This window comes from Lonchura striata, chromosome 2, assembly GCF_050655825.1.
Source record: "Lonchura striata isolate lonStrDom1 chromosome 2, ASM5065582v1, whole genome shotgun sequence".
Lineage (NCBI taxonomy): Eukaryota > Metazoa > Chordata > Aves > Passeriformes > Estrildidae > Lonchura > Lonchura striata.
The window spans coordinates 137,537,617-137,558,604 of NC_140704.1; the positions used below are offsets into that span (position 1 = coordinate 137,537,617).

Genomic DNA, 20,988 nt, shown 5'->3' on the forward strand with positions numbered 1-20,988 from the left:
TACATTATTGCAAAGGATTGAAGGATATGTAATCCTGATATGAACTAGCCTACAAGAGAAGAAACATGCTGTTATATATAGAACTGTGATATAAATTTCAAATTAACTGCAGTTTTCTCACACTTCTTTTTTGGTAACACCATCGGAAAACTTTAACCCTCTATAGTGAAGTGATCAGAATACTGCTATCCCCTTTTCTTCACTGGGAGAGCAGTCAGTCCCTGGAACAGACTCCCCAGAAAACTGGGTCACAGCACCCAGCCTTCAGAGTTCAAGGAGCATCTAGACAATGCTCAGCCATAGGTCTTATCAAGGTTTAGCTTCTGATGTCCTGCAAAAAGTAGGGACTTAGACTTGATATTCCTTATGGGTCCCTTCCAACCTGATAAACTCTGGTCCCTTCCAACCTGATAAACTCTATGATTAACTAACCTTTTTCTACTATCAAAGAAAAAGGAGCAGTGTCTTTACAAATCATGTGCAACAATTTCTGTAGGGCAATAAAACTACTTCAAGTGCAAACAACAGAAAACACCAAAATATTTTTTATGAAGTTGAGTTCTACTTACCTTCGCTCAAACATCCTGAGTGAGTACAATTTACAAGTACATCCCAGTGCAATGACAAGCAGCAATCCACAAATAAGACTCCCAATGACAGCTGCAGTTATCACTCTAGTGGGCACAATGACTGGGCAATTTTCTTCGTCACTGCCATCGCCACAGTCATCTTGAGAATCACAAACCCAACTCTCAAACACGCAGCGGTTATTTTTACAGTGAAAATTCCCTGGCTGACAGAAGAAACAATTCTTTTCATCTGAACCATTAGGGCAATGATTCTGGTAGTTGCAGCGATCTGAACGAGGGTAGCAAACACCATTTCGAGAGCAGGGAAACTCATCTCTTTGGCACATGGTGCAGTTGGTTTCATCCCTTCCATTTGGACAGTGCCAGTAGCCATCGCAGCGTTGCTGCTCTGTGTAGCACCCCCAATTTCCACCGCATGGGATTTCCCAGGGCAAACAGAAACCATCAACTTGATATGTTGCATTGAACCCTCTTGCAGCATTCACTTTATCAGCACAAAAATGCACTCTTATCTGTCCTGAGGATGAAACAACTGTGAGGGGAGCATGAGAGTCAAATGCTGTCAGTACACGCAACAGTCTCCGTGGATTCTCCTCTAATCCATCATATATTTTGACATAGTCTCCATAACCTGTACCATCAAGTTTAAAATCGGTGAATCGCAAGATTACTTTGCGATGATCACCTGTGTCTATCAGCCAGGTGCAGTTGCTGCCAGGTGGGTAGAAGTCAGGATAGTTGGGAGAACTGAAAGTACCATAAAAATATTTCAACCACTGCCCACATGTTGGCACATCACAGTCTATTTCATCTCCCAGGTCAAGACAATCAATGTTACCATCACATTTTAAAGATTCTGGAAGGCAAGTGTAAAGCTTGGTGAAGCGGGAAAGACACTGGAACTGATTGTTTGTACAAGGCTGAAAGGAAGAAGTTGTCGGAGGATTAGCTTTGGCACAGATTTCTTCGTCCGAGTTGTCTCCACATTCATCCATATTGTTACATTTCCAACTTTCTGGAATACACTTCCCATTAGCACAATGAAACTGGTCACAATCACAACTTGGTTCATCAGATTTCCCTGAAAGTAAAAAAAAAAAAAAAAAAAAAAAAAAAAAAAAAAAAAATTTTCTTAGAATTTAGCACTTTATGTTTTGTGTTTTGTTTATTGGCTGCGCCAGCTACTTCAGAAGGGCAAAGCAAATGCCTGAAGTATCTTTAAACCATGGCAACTTTTAGCAAGTATCAAGACAAAACGTATTTTTCATGTCAGAATTCAATCAAAACAGCAGCATGAATCTTATCCTTCACTGATTTCAGTCAAATAAATTCAACCCAAGGAAGAAAACAATGCTCATTTACAGGTATTGAGAAATCTGACTTCAAATATGCTAAAAATAAGTTAGAAAAACACCCTCTCTTCTATCACTCAAAATACAGAAACACTCTGTGCTACAGTACTGGTTATCTCCTCAAATTCTTTCCCAGAAAAAGCAGTCAGACTCTCTTCTGCTTCTGGAGGTTCCTACTTTGTACCAAAGGATCTAAGGCAAGAGAGAAGCTGACAGCTGAAGATTATGTATAACCACCAACCACAAAAAAGAAACCTCTGTCCTGTCCTCTTCTTTTCCCACAGTTTGCTCCTGCCTCTCCTGCAGCAACTAAGATGGGAGTGCAGCAAATGCAAAAATGCAAGCTTGCCTTTACTTATTGTAGTTCCAGCCATGTTGAACACATAAGCATACCTTGGATCCAAGTTATTTCAGCTCTGCAACAATTCAGCTGAGTCAAACACTGCTGTGTAATTTTCAATCAGTTATTTCTACAAACCACAGTACAGACTATAAAAATTGCTATAAAACAAACTGTCATGGTCAGAATATTTAAAACAAGTCTGCAATGCAGATGGTCCTACACAGCAGTAATTCAGAAAATAAACTAGACAAATATACGTTCACTCTAAGGAACACTATACCTAAGGTTTTAATAAGGAAACGGGAAAGACAGCATGATGAACTCACTGAAATCCTAATGCTTCCAAGAAAAGAATGTTCTATCTTTTTTTTTAAAGGAGAACAATTCAGATTGGAAAGGAGGCCATCTAATAAAATCATCTTCTCAAAACAAGGCCAAATGGTGTTTGATTAGTCTCTTCAGGACCTTCTCCAATCAAGTATTTTTAAAGTTACAGTGCTTTACTAAACAACATGATGAAAGTTTTCACAGCTAGCTTGAATTTTTCTTGCTGGAACTGATCTGCTATGATAGGTCAAAGTCGTATCATACTTCTGTTCTCCTTTTTTTCTACTTTAATATCTCTTAGAAAGCATTGAAAATAAATACTCTAACTTAAAATAATATTTTTTCTTTAGAAAAGTACAACACATAATTATTAAATTTCGCAAATGCTTAGGCTTTTAGAAAGTGAATGCAGGAAAAAATGAAATCATCAAGAGTGTTAAATGTTATATGAACTGCTGAAGAATGTTTAAGTCTACAAATTTGCTTTCAGAGACTGAAGAATGAAAGGAGAGCAAAATGTATGTGTTGTATGTGTTGTTCTGAAAATTATGACTAATTTTCAGAACATGTTAATTTCACACAAAAAAATCCAAAGAACAGATGCAGTATAAACAATATCATCTTCTTCTGTTACAGATATATAAGTATTTATACTACACTCACACAAATACAAATGGTTCACAATATTAGTACAGCAAAGTTGGAACCTTGGCCTTGAATTTAAAACCTGTAAAACTGAACTGCTAGACTAGTCCTACCTAAATTGAATGACTAAGCTCCATAGGTGGAGGTAGTAGAGTAAGAGGTAGGAGAATATACATCATTGAACCTGTTCAAGTACTGATTATAATCTAGCTCAGTCCTTTTGCATTGCAGAACCTGGAAGAGGTTGAGAAGAAAAAGACGTAACATGGAGTTATAAATATTGATGGGAATATTGCAGTAACAAAACAGGATACAATTTCAACCCAAGCTCTTCCTCCTTCAATAAACTTTTAAACATCCCAGAAAAGAGTTGGGATACTTGATCCTGATTTAGCATTTTTAATCACCAATCCTGCAATCCTTACATGAAGAAAATTTACCTATGAATCACAAATTAGAGTCTTAAAATTATAAGAGATGTACTAAATAAGACTAACTTTGGAAGCTGTACTACAAAAGACTTCAGGATAGCATAAGATCATTAGCAGCATCCATATGCAGTTGTAGCTAAAGGACTAACACAGTTCTTCCTTGCATTTACAGTGGCCATTGACCTATGTGCCTTTAGTAACTTTATTTTCCACTCTACATCACCATGAGTAATCTGTCCCATTTCAACTCCCATAATTAAAAAGGCGGAAAAAAAAAACCAGTGAGAGGAAGACAGAGGGAAGAAAGACAAAAGTGGCACGAAATTTACTTTCTAGTCCAGCACCCTTCCTACCTGAAATGTTTTTTCTTTCCTATTATTGGTTTGTTTAAAATTAAATATGAATATTTACTTATTGTTTTCTTTAAACAAGAATTAATTCAAACAATTCATATGACCTATCTTCCATATCAGATTTTAAACATGGGGCTCCCTAATGGTCACTTTTACACTTGGAATCTGTAGTATTTCCATCAGTCCAGCACAGATAAGCCTAACTTGCACCCAAGTAACTAATTTATTACTCTTTCCCCCCCTTTTTTATGATGATTCGGCAATTTTGAGAGTAGCCTTAAAACCACTGAATTAAATAATCTATTGAGGTGTTAATCTGAGCACTACTGCATGATACTGATGAGAAGAAACCAAACATAATGGCACAGCTGAATGCAGAGCAAGTGTGTTAGCATTTCAGGAGCCTTTTTTGACAATCAAAGGCAGAAATGACTAAATTATTATTAAAGCAACTGTCAACTCTTCTCCTGTATACAGGTTAGTTTAAAACATTAAAAGACCACTCTGATCACTGAAACACTACACTTACACCTCAATTGTGAAATACTTCCTAAGTATTGTATCAAATATAGGGAGCAAACTCAAGCCAAAGGTTCAGTAATGCTTGGTTTTTAAAAATGAACAAAGTAAAACTTATTTGTTTTTAAAAAGACATTTATAAAAATAGGATTAAAGTCTTAAGCACTCTAATCTACAACACAAAATAGAAGAAATAAATTAACAGAAAAAAAATGCTTATTGATGAAAATGTTGTAGCATCTTCCAAGAGGGGCTACATAATGAAATTTTCTCAAGATCAGAGAAAAAAAGAGAAAAGGATTTGGAAAGAGGAAGAGAAAAAATTCTACAAATCCCATGGCTTACCTCCCCTACCCATTCCACACTTTTATCCAAGGTATCTTTACTTCTCCAAACCCCTCAGGAAGGAATGTTGTCTTTCCTCTGCACCTTCTTTGAGAGGGAGGTGAAAAGGGCAGAAGCTGATGCCTGACACAGGTAGCAGTGTTCACCTGGGCCGTTGGACAGGATGACTGATTAGCCAGCAGCTTCTTCTCTGCTCCCTGACATGTTTTGGTAAGACAGTGCACAATACCCAGGTAGAACATTGCCCTGAAAGCTGGGCCAGCATCAAATGCAAGGCTGCATGATTTCCCCAAGACCTGCTGAAGTGCAAGGAGCTGAATCACAGAAGGAGCTTTTTTTGAAGTGTTGAGAACAGGTGATAGAGAGGGATAAGCCTGCTTGGAAACTTGTTAGTGAGAGACTGACATACTGGAGGAAGCTACTAGATAAGAAGAGTGCGGTGTAAAACCAGGAGCTTAGACTAGAGAAGATCAAGGGTAGATTTACTGAATCTTGTTGGAACAGTTTTGCAGGTGGGTAGCACTGGGTATGTTTACAAGTATGAATTGTTTTATGGAGGAGTCAAAAGTTGGCATGCACAGAAATCTGGAGCAGGCCAGTGAGTGGATACAGGCACACTCGGAAGGAGCAAGGTAACATGAACTCATTATGAAAACCAAGAAAAATCTAATCCAGTAATTGGGATGATCATTATGTAGAACACCATAATCATGCTATTACATAAAAGTATAAAATCTCTTAAAGACAGGAAAGGTTTGGAACTAGTCTTGACTCATGACTGGCTTCCTCCTCTCTCTTGGCCACCTCTGATAAACAGAATGGCTCACGAAAGAGTCTCAAACTATTACTTCTGGTAACTAATTTTTATCACATCCTGTAATTACACAAGAAAAATTTTCTATGTACAGAACCATGTCTGCACTTGGCTAGAACAATCTATAATATAAATGGTTTTTTAGATTTTTTTTTTTTTTTTAAAGATAGTATGCCTTCTGGAGATGAGAAAAATAATGCACATTCTGTGAGAAATGTAAAAAATAAAACCCTGCCATTTCCTTCCTCTCTCACTGTATGTATAATACTCAGAAATTTACCCAACTACTTCAACAAATTAATTTTAATCTGATGAAAGCATTTCAAGTCTTACTATGTTAAAAGAACTTCCAAGTGCCTACTACTACTGGCTAACCTTTCTTCCCAAATATCATTCAATCTGCTTATTGTTACTTCCACTTTGAATATTCAGATTGTGCATGGGATCAAAATACATTACCAAATCTGTATTTTTTCTGATTTCAATAGACCTTGAGGTGACTACAGGAAAGAACCAAGTCAGCACTGTACCCTGTTAAAAGGAAGTAATTCTTGAAACAGGAAACAAAAAGTGAAACCATAAAAGTATACTAGGTATCATTTGAAACATACCAGCAAAGTAGGCTAATCTGAAGCCTTTTCTGGAGATGCTATCATCTGAATGAAACCTTATCCAAACATGATCCTGTGAAGAGATGTATGGTGAGGGAATGGAAGAGCCACATGCTCTATAGCCTTCAGTATTCTTGTAGCTTCCAATTGTTAACCAATCTGAGCTGCATCGTCGAGATCCCTGAACATCAAAATCTTGAAAGCTGAAAAAGAGGAAATGTCAAAATTGCTACTGAACTGAATATTACACAAACAAGATCCTGAATTATTACACACAAAAATTAGCTTGAAGTTCTTTTTGAAATAAATACTGCTTCTGAAATAAAGAGTAGCTTCTCTCTACCCATGTAGAAATAGGGTTTAACCTTGTGCTGATACTTTTATATTACGAGGACAGCAAGGATCTATTCTGTCAAACAAAATGTTGCATCCACCACTTAAAGAAATGCAATTTTGCTACAAAAAACACACACTGTCTTAATCTAAAATTCTGGTAGTGAAATTGTCCTTATGTGTCCCAATTAATGACTTCCATACACTACTAAGTGATTTTAACCCAAATTTCACCAAAATTTTAGCTAATGCTACACTTACGGCAATAACATGATTTGACACGATAAATACAGCTAAATTGTTCAAAATTATGTTTTCAGATAACACTTTCTCCCAGATGCACTACTCGGCTACCCCAGCATTATGTCATGGACTGCCATGATGTGGCTGCACTGTCAAGACAAGCTGCCATGGTAATGACATGTGAGGGGGAGACTGTGCAAAATAGGTCTGTACAGACAAAAGAGCACTATCAGAACAGAAATGTGGTATGGATGAGTGGAAGTAAACAACATGAAAGAAAAAAGGACTTTTATTAAAAATAAACAGTATGAAAAATTTAGAAAGCACTCTAGTAGCTGAACAGTTTTACCTACTTTACATTGCATTTATGCCAGTCAAATATTTAGTAGAAAGACTGTTTAAATTAACAGGCAGAATTTAAACAAGTAACTGATGTCAAAGCAAATACTTCATAATGAAGAACAGTTTATTAGGTCAGCAAGTCTGAACTGGAAACTGAAAAAAAACTGTAGGCAATGCAGCTTCATAAGCAAGTCCATGAAGCAGTACTAACTTGTATGTTGATGTTAAAAGAAACCAGTAATCAGAAATGAACTGATGAGAACTTGAATCCAAAAGTATTTTACATTACTACTTTAGAAAAGTTACAAGATATGTGAAACTGTGAGGAGCTCCCTGCATTAGAACTCAGCCTTTCCTAAACTAGTATCTATTGACTTGCTATTTGTCTCTGGCATTTTTAAGCACACCAGGAGACCTCATAGCAATGAAGCATTACAGCATTTAGTCACATCTAGTAACATACTTTTTAATGAAAAATTCCTAGGTTTCACACACATTGGAAAATTTCAAACAAATGAGCACACTGAAATTTTTTCTAGTCACCATTCTCCAGTTAAAAACAAATGCTACATGGCTTTGTGCAAGCAAATCAGATAAAAGGAAAGGCAAAAACCAGACAGAACCTAAAACCTTCACTTACAGGAAGGAAGAGAAAACTGGTATGTGTACAACTGGCAGTTAAAAATGTCTGGTTAGTACTTCTTCCATCCACATGGATATTACAGGAGTGCTGTTACCTTATAGTAATGATCTCCCCTGGGTTGGCATGGATGTACCAGCTACAGTTAATTCGGGCAGGATACTCAGAGGGCCACCCTGGACTCGTGATTGTCCCGCTTGGTGATCGAATTTGTTCTGGAATATCTCCACAAGCTAAAAAAAACATATATATTGAAAGCAACTTCATTAACTCAATTTTTTTTAAAGTCAGTAAGAAAAAAAAAACCCCACTCAACCAATCAGCACCTAATCAGGCAGAACATCAGAGTGAGTTAGATGACATACCAATTAAAAAACTCACAACTTCTAAAGGAGTTTGTAATGGAACACGTCAGCCAAAAGATGTTTTCCAACACTGCCAGTGCAGCAGTTTTCCTTTATGTCAATTACTATTACAGATTAAAAAATATCATCTATGTCGACTTTGACAACTTGATTAAGATTTATTTATTTTAAAATTTACTTTTAATCTTTACAAATATTCAGTTCAATTTAACCATGCATTAACACCTTATACTGACAAGTGCATTGGAAGGTAAAAAACAAATTAAAGGTAAATAATCAAGCAGCTGAAACTTCTTGTGTTAGGTAGTAGACCCACTGTTTGACCATCATTTAAACACCTTCCCCCTTCCAGTTCTTGGCATAGAAATGATCTCCATACACGATTCCAAATGCTGGAAAGTAAAAGAGTACGTTCTGCAGCAGAGAAACCTGCATAACTATATTTCTGATAATGGACCAGAAAGCTTATATTTATAGATCTAATTATACGTAACTGAAGAAACTCAGTCACTTGTACTCTTTATTATAGGTGCAGCTTTCTGCACTGGCCCTAACTCAGCTGCTGTCCTTTCCATAGCTAGAGTGTTCTCAATTATTCTGATTTTATTTCAAGGAATGTGCTTACACTTAACTTTGTGGATCTTTTTTCCCCTGTTTTTCCCCGCTCTTAGCAGCCTCAAATCCAAAGCCTGTCACATAGCATATACACAACCTTCACATAAACAGAAAGGCTAAAATACTCCCACTGCTTCAGAGCTTCAAATTATGAGGAAGTCTTAGTGGCAAGAAAACACAATAACTGCCCTCTGTGTTTCTATTTTTCAATTTTAGCACTGATAGTCCAAAATCTGCCAGGCTGTCAAAGCTACTGGTAGTCCAGTAAGTTACACATGGTAGTTTGAACACTAGAACTATTACAAATAAGGAAGCACTTTCGTTATTGTCTGATCATCAAAACCTTTTAGGATTCCTATTTGATTAAAATAGTCAATTAGAACTGATGAATAAACAAACATTATGAAGAATGAACTGCATTTATAACAGTGAAAAAGTTATAATTACATTGTATTATAATAATGTTATTTGTGGACAGGTTACTTTTTTCTATTTTTATACTATATGGACCTGAAATTATAAATAGTTATAATCTTAAATTATTATTATTTAAAAATATTTCTACATGGCATAACTGATAAACTTTAAATATATTTTAGAAGGACAAAAAAACAAATGCTGACGTATGTCTGAATTTTCTTTATTAACTTAAATACCACAGCAAAAATAAAACCCAGAAAATTTTCTGTTTTCCTGTATATCTGTAAAAGAATAATGCTTTAAATAGTTTCTCACATGTCCCTTTTTAGAGCTTTATTCATGCTTCACAGTTAAATATTAGCATACAGTAACTGCAGGACACAGGAGCTGTCCTAATATCATGGAATGAAAGTCACAAAATACATAGATATTATTTCATTTGAATATGCAATATTCACTTTCTTTTGAATTTTTGAGCAAACCCTATAGGTGGTGCTCTAACACCATGATAATTTGGAACACAGCTCCTATGCAAGTGATCTTTTGATACTTAACATTTGTTCAGGCAATAAATGTAAGGACTTTTAGGTTATTGAGTTGCTAAAGTAAAATAGCAGTTTTAACAAAAACATACAGCACAAAAACATGCAAAAAAAGTAGAAGAATGCATAAGATATTTTGTACCAAGCTTGCAAATGCTGGCAACAATTCCACATACTACTTGGTTACTACTGAAATAGTCCCCAGCTTCAAAAAAGTTGCCTAGAGGTGAAATTTATACTACAACATATACCTGCTATCAGATATTTCCAAATTGACAGACAAAATTTTTCCAGAACCTCTAAGAAGCTATTAAATTTACCAGACAAATGAAACTTTGCACTAAAATACATTAAAAAAAAATCCATTCAACATGGGTTCATTCACTTTTACAGTTTACCTCCAAACATATTAACATGCGAAACCCTACAGCAGTACAAACAATAACATATTTATACACAAGTATGAATGGAAGAAATTCTACATGAAAACCCTGTATAACCAAGGTAGTGCTTTCAGAGCACATGAAAGCTTCAACTCAGGATTTTTTTATCTTTGCAGAACCAACAGTACCTGTGTAATTTCTACATTCTTTTATTAAGATGTTTTTTTCTCTGTTTCTAGTATTTTTCTTAGTTTCTAGTAAAGCTCACACTACAGAGCTGACAGCAAAAGGTGATCATTTTCAACTGCAGCCAACATGGGAAGAGAGAAGCAGACTCTGGAGGGCATGGGGAAGCAAGAATGACCACAAGCACAATAACATAGGGTGAACAAAACTGTACAAGTGCTGCAGAGGAAAAAACACTGAAGAAAGTATTCATGTGACAAAGAGACATGTTCAAAAAAAAAGGGGATGGACTTGAAAAGCAAATTATAGCTTTCTTAACTTCAAGTTGGCTAGACAAGCTAAACAGACTTGCATACGTGATATATATTCATGCCCTAAAAATCTCTTACTTATTACTCGGGAGACAACAGAAATCTGTTTGCTTAAAAAGTGTATAAAGGTCAATATAACTACAGAAGCTACACTCCAGAAGTGCAGTCTTTTTGAGAGAGAATAATTTCTCAGAGATATTTTTTAAAATCAAGGATAATCTTTTGAAATAGAACAGCTTTAACGGGAGTATACTTTATAAAGACAATAGCAAGCCTTTAAAATCAGTTCCTGGCCCTCTGCCTAACACGGGTGTTTCTCCTACACAATAATAGACTATCATGTAACATACATTTTATTCAAGTATTTGTAAACATGCAGAATGTAAGCAACACCATGAAGGATATGGGATAAAAAAAATCCAAGTGGTAGCATGTAAAACAGAAATGCATCAATAGAGGCAAAAATCCTCAGTTTTAAGTTGAGGAAAATTTGGACTTTTAATCTCAATTGCTATCAGCCCTACAAGCATTTGTCATACAGGTCAATTGTATCTATGACAACTTAAAATTACAGGAAAACTGATTAAGTTTAGAATAATTTATTTAGAACATTAAAAATACATAAGACAATAGAAGAATGAAAATTAGACTAGTCAGGATAAAAGGAAATGAACTGGCAATCAAGGCAAAAGCACGATAGAAATTGAGAAGGTAGCTTTGTAGAGAAGCAAAGACTCCCAGTGATGCATGGCCAAGATGTTTTCAAATATCATGCTGGTGGCTGAAATATTCTATTTGGAAGGGGGAACAAATTCCTCTTGCACAAGCATTTCTACATTAATGTTGTGTCTGCTTATATTCCCTTCAATACCCTTGTATTCTTTGGCACAATTCTTCTCATCCATCTCCTACCTGTTTCAAACTCTTTCCTTTGGTAACTTTTATTCTATTAAAAATGCATTTGCAATTCTGTTTGTTACTCTGATATAACTTTTCAGTAAATTGCAATACTGCAATTAGAACTAAGGATATTTCACATATTACAGTAAAATAATGGTCAAAAGAGCTTGCACATAATTTTTTGATGTATATGGATGTTCCTGTAGACATCTTAAAAACAGACACAACAGTTTTTCTTATTTCCTTCTTCGTGAAATATGTTTACCATCCCACACTAAACTACAAGATGTAAACATGTAAACTACATGTAAACATGTAAACTACAGGATGTTGACTGCTAAACAGAAGAGAATCAACTAAAAGTTTATTGTACCAAATTCAACTAGCAAGTTATAATAAGAAAATAATTAAGAACCTATGCAAAATTTCTGTAGCAGAAGATCTAGAGAAGTAAAGTACCTGCAGTAAGAGTGAACAACATGTCAAGGAAAAAAGTCACTTCAGAAAAGCAGGGAGAGGGAGATTAGGGATTTATCTTCACAGTAATGCCAGGAGATTAGTTGAAAAGATAAAAGAATTAGCTTTCAATGTGAACCACAGGATGATAAGGCATGCATTATATTGGACATGGTAAGGACATGAATGCAGCTGGATAAATGATCTGAAGGTGTTTAAAACAGCTTAGAGTAAAAAGAGAATAATGTTGTGATAAAGTCTAAACCGTGAACAGGGAGGATAATTATTGCACTGTAACTCTCAGGAGCCACTGAAAGTCTAATGTGGGGAACTACAGGGGAAGAAGGCATGGGAATCTTTGCCTCCAGGTCAAGCCAAAATGCTTTAATTTAAAATGCCCTTTGCTCTGCAATACAGAGACATATGCAGTAAAAAGAAATCATTATACATATATAACAGTACTGCAGTTCTTGAAAATGTACAGTGAGGGGCTGGGGAGATGGGGAATTGGTTTTGCAATTGTGACAATTATGACTCAACATACCTCGAAGACAGATCTGAAAATATTTCTGAACTCTTCAGATTTTAAAGGCCTAAACACTTCTTCTGTAGTAATAGCTTATATGCAAATAGACAACATTCCACTAATTGCTGCTGGCAGAAAAAGCATGCTCATATATTAGAGGGGTACCTGTAACTTGGCAATATAGCATACAGCAGAAGCATAAATACCAAAGGCCACAGAGGTCTGTGCTATTAAAACATAATTTAGTAAGATAGGTCACATAGTCTTACAGCAGCAGCAAGACAGGAAATCTACCATCAAGACAAAAATTTGATTTTAAATCCGGTCTCTGTACAACTGTCCAAGACAATTGCTTGCTTGGTTTCAACACCAAATGAAAGTTGGATTTAGAAAGATTAAAGGTCAGATGTCTTCTGTCCTATTTTACAGAAACTCTACTTAAAATTGTTCTGATAAATATAAAGTTGCCCAGGTATGCTTGATGAAACATAAAACCTGTGAGATAGAAAAATACATTTGGGAGACCAAATTTATTTAAAAGGAACTAGAAGAATAATTTCATTCTTCATCATCTTTTATACTTGGGCTATGCACTTAAATTTTAAGATGTACGTACAAAGAGCAGTAAGGAAAATGCTACTGGGTCAATCTGTATGTTTTCTTCAGGTTGTCCTTAACAGATCACCCCTGCCCCAAATTCTCCAGTGAAGAACTTGCACTTTGTATTAAGAAAGAAACTTAGGAGTACAGTAGTATAGTATTTATTTAATTTTTTCCCATCTGGAAAACAAAACTATTTAAAAACACAAGAACATCAGAGGTATCTTTTTTGGTGTTTTTTTTGTTTGTTTGTTTGTTTGTTTGTTTTTTAATTTTATTTTATTTTATTTTTTGGGTTTTTTTGGTTTGGTTTTTTTTGGGGGGGTTATTATTTATTTCTAAATGGATCTTTCTTCTCAGTAGTTAAAGTTCTATCTACCAGCTGTTGTTATCTTGTGTACAAAGTACATTGAGTTCTGCTCTTCTTGGCACTGCCTATTCAAGCATGCTGGCCAAAGTACTGGAAGTAGAGTCAAAAATTCCATTCACCTCTTGCCCAGCAGATGCTTTTCTGCCTGTATTGTGACCTGTGACACAATGATTGCAGTTAACAGAGGTGTGAGGGATTGTTAAAACATACTCTGAAAGCTGCATAGTGAGATTTTAGGTTGACTTATCATTTAGCACCTCTCATCCATTCCAATTCCAGCAATAACTGTTACAAGAGGGGCAAGTAGCTATATAGATATTTATTATTTACAGTGTGCCATAAATGTAATACATATGATACTTGTTGCACCAGTACTATTAAAAAGCAACAGCATTCTTCGTTATGCAGCACAAGAATGGGTAACAAAGATATGCTATAAACAGACTTTAAACAGTCTTTGAGTGGTGAGCAATAAAAGGGAAATAGAAAGCAGTAGGTATAAGAGACCACCCACTGACCACAAATTCATCCAAAAACTCAACCATACAAGTAAAAGTAGCAATACTGCAAGGATTAACTACAGTGAGATGTACAAGCTGTTCTCAAAAAGGACAACTTTGCATTTTGACTCTTATTTTAGGAGAAGGGGGTATGAAAATCAGTTTGAATTCTAGGGATTAGAGGCAGTTTTCCTAGGGAAAGAACCGGGCTTGTATTCTGTTACCTGCTGAGGAGCCTTTATCTCCCTGTTTGCACATATTCTGGGTATCACTATGATAAACCACCTCCAGCAGCTGCTGACACTGCACAGCATCTGAAGAACAAAGACTGCACACCAATGCCTCAATGGCCACACAGTCCCACCACTAACACACAACAGACCCAACTGTGGCTGCTGCCCAGAGGAGACCTAAAACTGACTTATTGGAAGGGAACACAGAAACCTTTGCACAGTGTGTGCTGCTTTTATACCCCATATTCTCCCAGAATCTCATCAATTTCTTGGTTTCACGAGTTCCAAATTTTTTTTCTTGTATTAAGGAAACTGTGCAGTGAAGTGTACAGTCATTTCAGTTAAATCTAATCAGGTGAAATGCATAACTCTTGGATTTACGTTATTTCATAGTAGCAGTGTCCAAAATTACATTTCAGTAAATTTCATTTCACAAAAACTTTACTGTGGAAAGAAAATATCAATTCAACTTAAACCAACTTTCCTCTTAGTTCAATGTTTGTATGGAAAAATAATTAAGCAGTCCACTTAGAAAGGCATAATCTGTTCATGAGCATGCAGGTATCAGTTTTATCTTATGAGAATTTTTCCATGTTCCAGTTGCTTCATTCCTTATTACATGCTGCAAAAGGCAGTAATAATTTTTATAGCCAAATATCTCTTCATAAGATACCAGGTGGCTTTCAATATTTACTATTTAAGTCATGCATGAAATTTAAACATTACAAAAAATGACTTACCCGTTGACACTCCTGAAATATGCACATTTTCAGAATGTTCTGCAAGAGCACCATTTCCTAAAATTAAACATAATGAATAAGCTAATTTCCAAGATAAAATTTGTAAAAATTCTTCAGATACCTTTTTACATAACAGAATGAACAAACCTGAAGTTATTTTAATTAATATTAAACATGAAAGGTCCTACATAAGTTTTATCATAAATTAAAGAGAAAAACTAGAGAGAAAGTTACCATACAGTAAAAATACCCCCACCTAAGCACTGTTAGTTCACTAGGAACAATTAGATATACTAGAAAGTAAAGGAACAAGCAGAGACTTATACTGCCAGTTCTGAGAAACTTTACACATGTTAGATGGTAGACTTTGTATTTTGCATCAAGTGCTATTTTATTTTCAAGAAAGGTCTGTTTCAATGCATCTTCCCCATCTCCTTCTGGAGCAAGATTTTTAAGTAAATGCTATGCAAATAAAAAGACATCAGGGGACTATACCTATCTATTTCAGAAAAAATTGTAGCCTATACCCTTTATCCAGAAAGACAGTTCAGATGCAGCAGGGAACCTTCAAGAGTAACTCCCCCACAATGTTCATCAAAACAAAGTAGACTTGCAAAGATGAATAAGACCCATGTGGTCATCACGAGTAAGAGACAAAAAAAAGTTATCCCTCCAAACACCATACTGCTTTGTACTTCCCAAAGTAAAAGAAGTCTGCTAAAGCCAACACATTTGCTGCCAGGTGGCAGTCCTCATACACGATGTGACTCATAAAATTGTGCTTGTCTGCATTTCTCCCCTCCTTTATTCATCATCTTTTCTTTTAACCTTTACGACAAATGTTTAGTAAAATCTTTCAGAAATTTTAGGAGGAAAGAGCTACTTTGATACATAAGCTCCTTTGAACACAGGCAGTGAATCTAAAATGTAAAATACTTCACTAAGCAAAAAAACCACAACTCTTAATCCTTTAAAGTTTTGTAGTATTTAAGATTTGCCATGTAACACATTCTTCTGCATGTACTATCATTTATTCTATCAGCACTGCAATGTCAGTGCACTATGTCTGGGTAACAAGAACCTTAAATATATGAAGAAAACACAAATTCCTTTTATACAAATTTAAAGACTGGTACAAGTTGACCAAGAACACAGTATACCTAAGCCAGCACCTCAGTGCCCCTCGGTACAGTGATTACATATAAGATGTTTAAGAAATTGCTCCCAGGGTTAACACCAAATACAGAAAGCTGTAATTTTTAGCTTCTTGGAGACAAAACACAGTTAGAAACCTGAGGATCAGAATTTGTGGAAAAATAGCAAGTTTAATTAATTTTATTTTTTAAACCTAAATTTCTTGGCTCTTCAAAGTGGCATGTTTCCCACCCCATTTTCAAAGTACTAATTTCACTGCATATATTTACATACCAAGTTGCTTTGTCTCAGTTGTTAAAAAAAAAATACAGTACAACAATTCCCCTCATTGTTCAAAACACTGAAGTATGTTTAAAACAAAAACTATTTCAAATACAGTGTTAGTGAGCAACTATTTTTCAATTAAACTATTTTCAAAGTAAAATATACATCTAAATTTTAAAAAACTGTTCTCCACATAATTTCTCCACTTTGCATATCACTGACATGCCAAGGGATGTTACCACTCTAATTTTGTGTGTACAGTAAGATTTAGCTCTCAATTTACAAAATAAACATATTTGCTGGAAAATGATTTTACTTGGAACTAATTCCACAGAAGCATATTTCTGATTGTTTTGTTTTCCATTATTTCCATCAGCATAAAGAAAACATTAACACATTTCAGGACCTCTTGTCTAACCTAAAAATAACACACTGACATTTAATCTTTTAAGTACACCAGGCATTATTCACCATTTTACTTGTAAAAAGGGGCATTAGCACATACAACTATAGCTGTAGTTATTGAACACTGAAAATGAACATCATGACAAAAAAAAGAAACTCTCAAATATCCAGACATACGAAAAACCCAGAAGTAATTACATTGAAGACAGTCAGTATCTGAGCACTCCATTGATGCTCCCAGAATCTGAATTCCTGACAAGCTGCCTGTACATAAAGATGAGTAAAACAAAAACACCAGAATACTTAATGAAATCAGCTCTGATAAAAATACAATAAAACATGAAAAGACTGACATAGCATTGAAGTGATGGAAAACAAAGTGTATATATATCAAAGACTGACAAAAACTATAAATCCGTAATAATGAGAAGCATACTAAAATGGGAACTTGCACCCGAATTCCATATGTGTTGACTCAGAATTAATGGGTTAAGAAAACTTAAAGAGGGAACACTTTAATATTTTACATCTAAATATGCTTTGTGATCTAACAATTAATCTCTTGAGATAAAGTGATGTCAGATTTATTGTCAAACTAACTACAGTAATTAGTCAAAAGTGGCCCTAATGTGTGATGATGAAGCCTAAATTTAGATCCAAGTACTACAGTACCACAATAAGGTCTTTTTTTATAATAAACTCCCACCAAACTTTTATTACTTTAAAGAGGAGAAATCTCTCAGATTTTTACTTCTTCTTTTACTGGAAACTGTCATTTAAACAATGTGTTCAGATGCCATTTAAGTGTTACTAACTGTTGACAACTTTATGAAATTTTTAGGCAATGATCCATCCTTATACGATGTTAACAAATAATCACATGGTTCCTTTTAAAGTTAGCCTACTAGAAGACCAATATATTAGATAATAGATCAGTAACTTCCATTAAGATATGGGAACATAATTATCTTTGAAATTCCTGCTAGTCTATTTAACACAGCAGAATATAAAAATGTAAAATAAAATTTCTTAGGTCACCAGTAAGTTTTTATATTTATGTCCTAAAGAAATATTTGCTATTTATTCCCATTTCAACCTGAAGTTTTAGACTGAAACAGGTGTCACCTAACAAAACTCAATGCTAGGTTTGATCGTATCAGTTAAAGGAATCTGACAGCACAGCACTGGAAGCTGCACACCAAGATCCTGCCTTCTGTGCTGCCTGTGAGAAACCAGGATTGCTTTATTTTTTAAAACCAGTATCTTCCATCACTTGTCTAACCAGGACTATACCTATCTTCTTCACATCCTTTTAGAAACACTTAGTAGAAATACAAAACAGCTTAACAGTTTTATATTACAGCTTTAGTGTATCTTGTATACCTGCAACTTAAGATATGGTCAGCAACTGCACGTAAATTAAAAAATTCAAATGGACAAGGATCAAGATAAAATCAAGCATTTAATATGCTTTTTCTAAACAAAACAATAAAATAAATTCTAACAAAAAAATAAATTAATAAATAGAATACAAATTTTTAAACTACTGGTAACCTACAGGTTAAGCAAAAGTATGGAAAGTGCTTTTAATGGCTTTCTACTGAGGTGCAGGAGTTTGTTGCAACCATTCATGATAATAGCTCTAAAGATTGCTTGACTGCGATATAAAAAAACTCACCCAACTGGTCACCAAATGTTTTACAGCATGGAACAACCTCCAACATTTGAGGGGCCTCTCTGTATTCAACAAATTAAAAAATCTCCCAAATATTCAAAGGAAGAATGGTTATGTTCAAAGTTGTTCACCCATTCTTACAGATCTATCCATAAAATTTTATTTTACTTTCACAGCACAAAGCCATACCTTTTGACCTCCACCATTTTTTCCTGTTCCATTCAAATCCTCTGGGCTGCAGTGCCACCTCATCTAAGGAGCAGGCAGAGACAGACAAGTAGTTCCACAGACACTTGAATTAACTCCTTTTGATTCATGGCTCACAGTTGACTGACCACAAAAGCAAGCAAGATTACACTAGGTCTGCCTTCAGGTTTTCAAGATTACACTAGGTCTGCCTTCAGGTTTTCCAGCAGTTGGGGAATTTCTCCCCTACAAATCCATATGAAACTATGGCAAACATACCCCACCCAGAAAATCCTGACACCGTCAAAACATCAGTTCCCAATATCTTGGTCCAAGACTCCCATACATAACCTGGAGAGGCGAAGAGAACTATGCAGAAGACAACACCATGGCTTTAGAAGATATTTGACTTACTAACTGCTTCTGCGTTTCATCATAGGTAGGAGGTTAAATAAGGCCAGGGGAGTGGGCTGGCAACAAAATGTGGCAGCAGCAAACACTTCAACTAAAGAGCAAAGGAAAAGAATTCTTTTACACTTGAAAAACATGACATGCTTGGAAAAATCACCTGCCAAATTCTATATATTTGAAACCCAGACAGTAGCAGTGATGCTGAGCCTCACTCTGGAGGCTAACCACAATGCAGCAGCCTTCATTTTAGGATGTTACATCCCTACATCCATCTTTCCCCACAGCCTATGCTATGCACAGCTCTCAAAATGGGAACAGTATCAGACTCAAAGGATTATGTGCATATAACTTCAGAGCATAGAACTAACCCTACAGTCCTGATATGAGCTACACCTTTGATACCCAAATTTATGCATTTACAAAAAGCATAGCCATACAGACTCCCACTTACCTCCACCCTCCTATAATTAAGTGCTCCTTAGCCAAAATATTCAGATTAAATAAGACAACTTTCTCTTGTCTCTCTCCAGATATATAAATACATATAAGTATATGAACTAGAAGGCTTTGGACAATGACCAAGTTTACCTAAATGCTGATATATTTGAGACAGCAAATAATGATTCTTAAATGAAGCCGTTTTGATTTCAAATTTACTAAAATTCGTAAAACTAATACAATACACTGAAATGATAAATAGTGCAAAAGCACACACAAAGATTTGGTACATGCAACTTTGTCCACTGTGATTGTAAAATCAAACTCTATAACTTAAGTTTGAACTAACATAATGTATCTTTAGACTGAATTAAATCCAGATTGTGTTTTACAGAAAAATTGATTGTTGAAATGAAAAAATGAAAAGAAAAAAAAAAATCATAGTTGCAAAGGCTATCAAAGTCACCTTTATTTCTGCTGTTACACTAAGTAGTTACTGTCCACAAAGAAAAATCACATACACCTATCTCCATTGAAGCTAAATTCTTCTGTATCAAGATTAAGCCTGTGCCATTATCCTCAACAGCCAAATTACAACCCCCTATAAACAGAACTTTATACACTGAAGAAGTGCTGTAACTGAACAGCTATGGAGAGAGCTTTTTCTAAACTACCTTGAGTTAAAAGGTACTGTGGTGCATAATGAATGCTACACAAGCGGACTGGACAGGGTATTTTTCTAACCACAATTATCAAGAGCAAGAGATCAACCTGTTCCTGTATGTGTTTCTAAACACCCTCTACCATGATACATGTTCAACTTGCTTTACTTTAGACAATGTACTTCATGACCAAACATCCTTTCTTCATCCTACTCAGAAAATTCTTTCCCACCCTGTACCTTAAAAAGCTGCCTCAAAGCTGTCCTGAAGTTACCTTGCATTATTCTTCACTAAGATTTGCTTCTAATTGACCAAAATAAGGATGCTATATGCTTTCAAGAACAAACTGGTACTGCCTTCCATACCACCTCACTAAAAAGCCACTTAGCAATGGTACTTTGACTACTGAGTACAAAATATAAAAATAACCTTCTTAATCTACAGATATGGGAGCTGGAAAAATCCTTGATGCCTCTGCAATATCAAGCTTCTTGGAATGACCCTTTTTGATAGCACGTTTTGTGACAGTCCCAGCCAGTGGCCCACTTCCTGCAAACACCTAAGTACAGCTGAGCAGAAACAAGCTTCCACTGAAGATGCTGTGTGTCCTGTTGAACCACAGTCAGGCTCCTCTGCCAAGCCTGTGAGAGAAAAGTGGCAAAGGCCACTGCTTGCTTACCACACCTATGGTTAATCCATGGTTATGATGTTACAGCCCAGAGCAGGGCATGTGGGAGAGCAACAGAAAAACAAGTAC

General features: G+C 35.5%; 1 protein-coding gene across 2 annotated transcripts in view; it reads right to left on the reverse strand.

The window, feature by feature from the left end:
• Nucleotides 1-20,988, reverse strand: part of LRP12 (LDL receptor related protein 12) — a 50,568-nt gene that overhangs the window by 6,305 nt on the left and 23,275 nt on the right. Inside the window, exons 2-5 of one of the 2 annotated variants that reach the window (XM_021546567.4) lie at nucleotides 15,036-15,092; nucleotides 7,986-8,121; nucleotides 6,331-6,533; nucleotides 570-1,671 (exon numbers count right to left, since the gene is read on the reverse strand). In XM_021546567.4, coding sequence (XP_021402242.1) covers nucleotides 570-1,671; nucleotides 6,331-6,533; nucleotides 7,986-8,121; nucleotides 15,036-15,092 — 1,498 coding nt within the window. The other variant, XM_085572435.1, reaches the window with a different exon arrangement.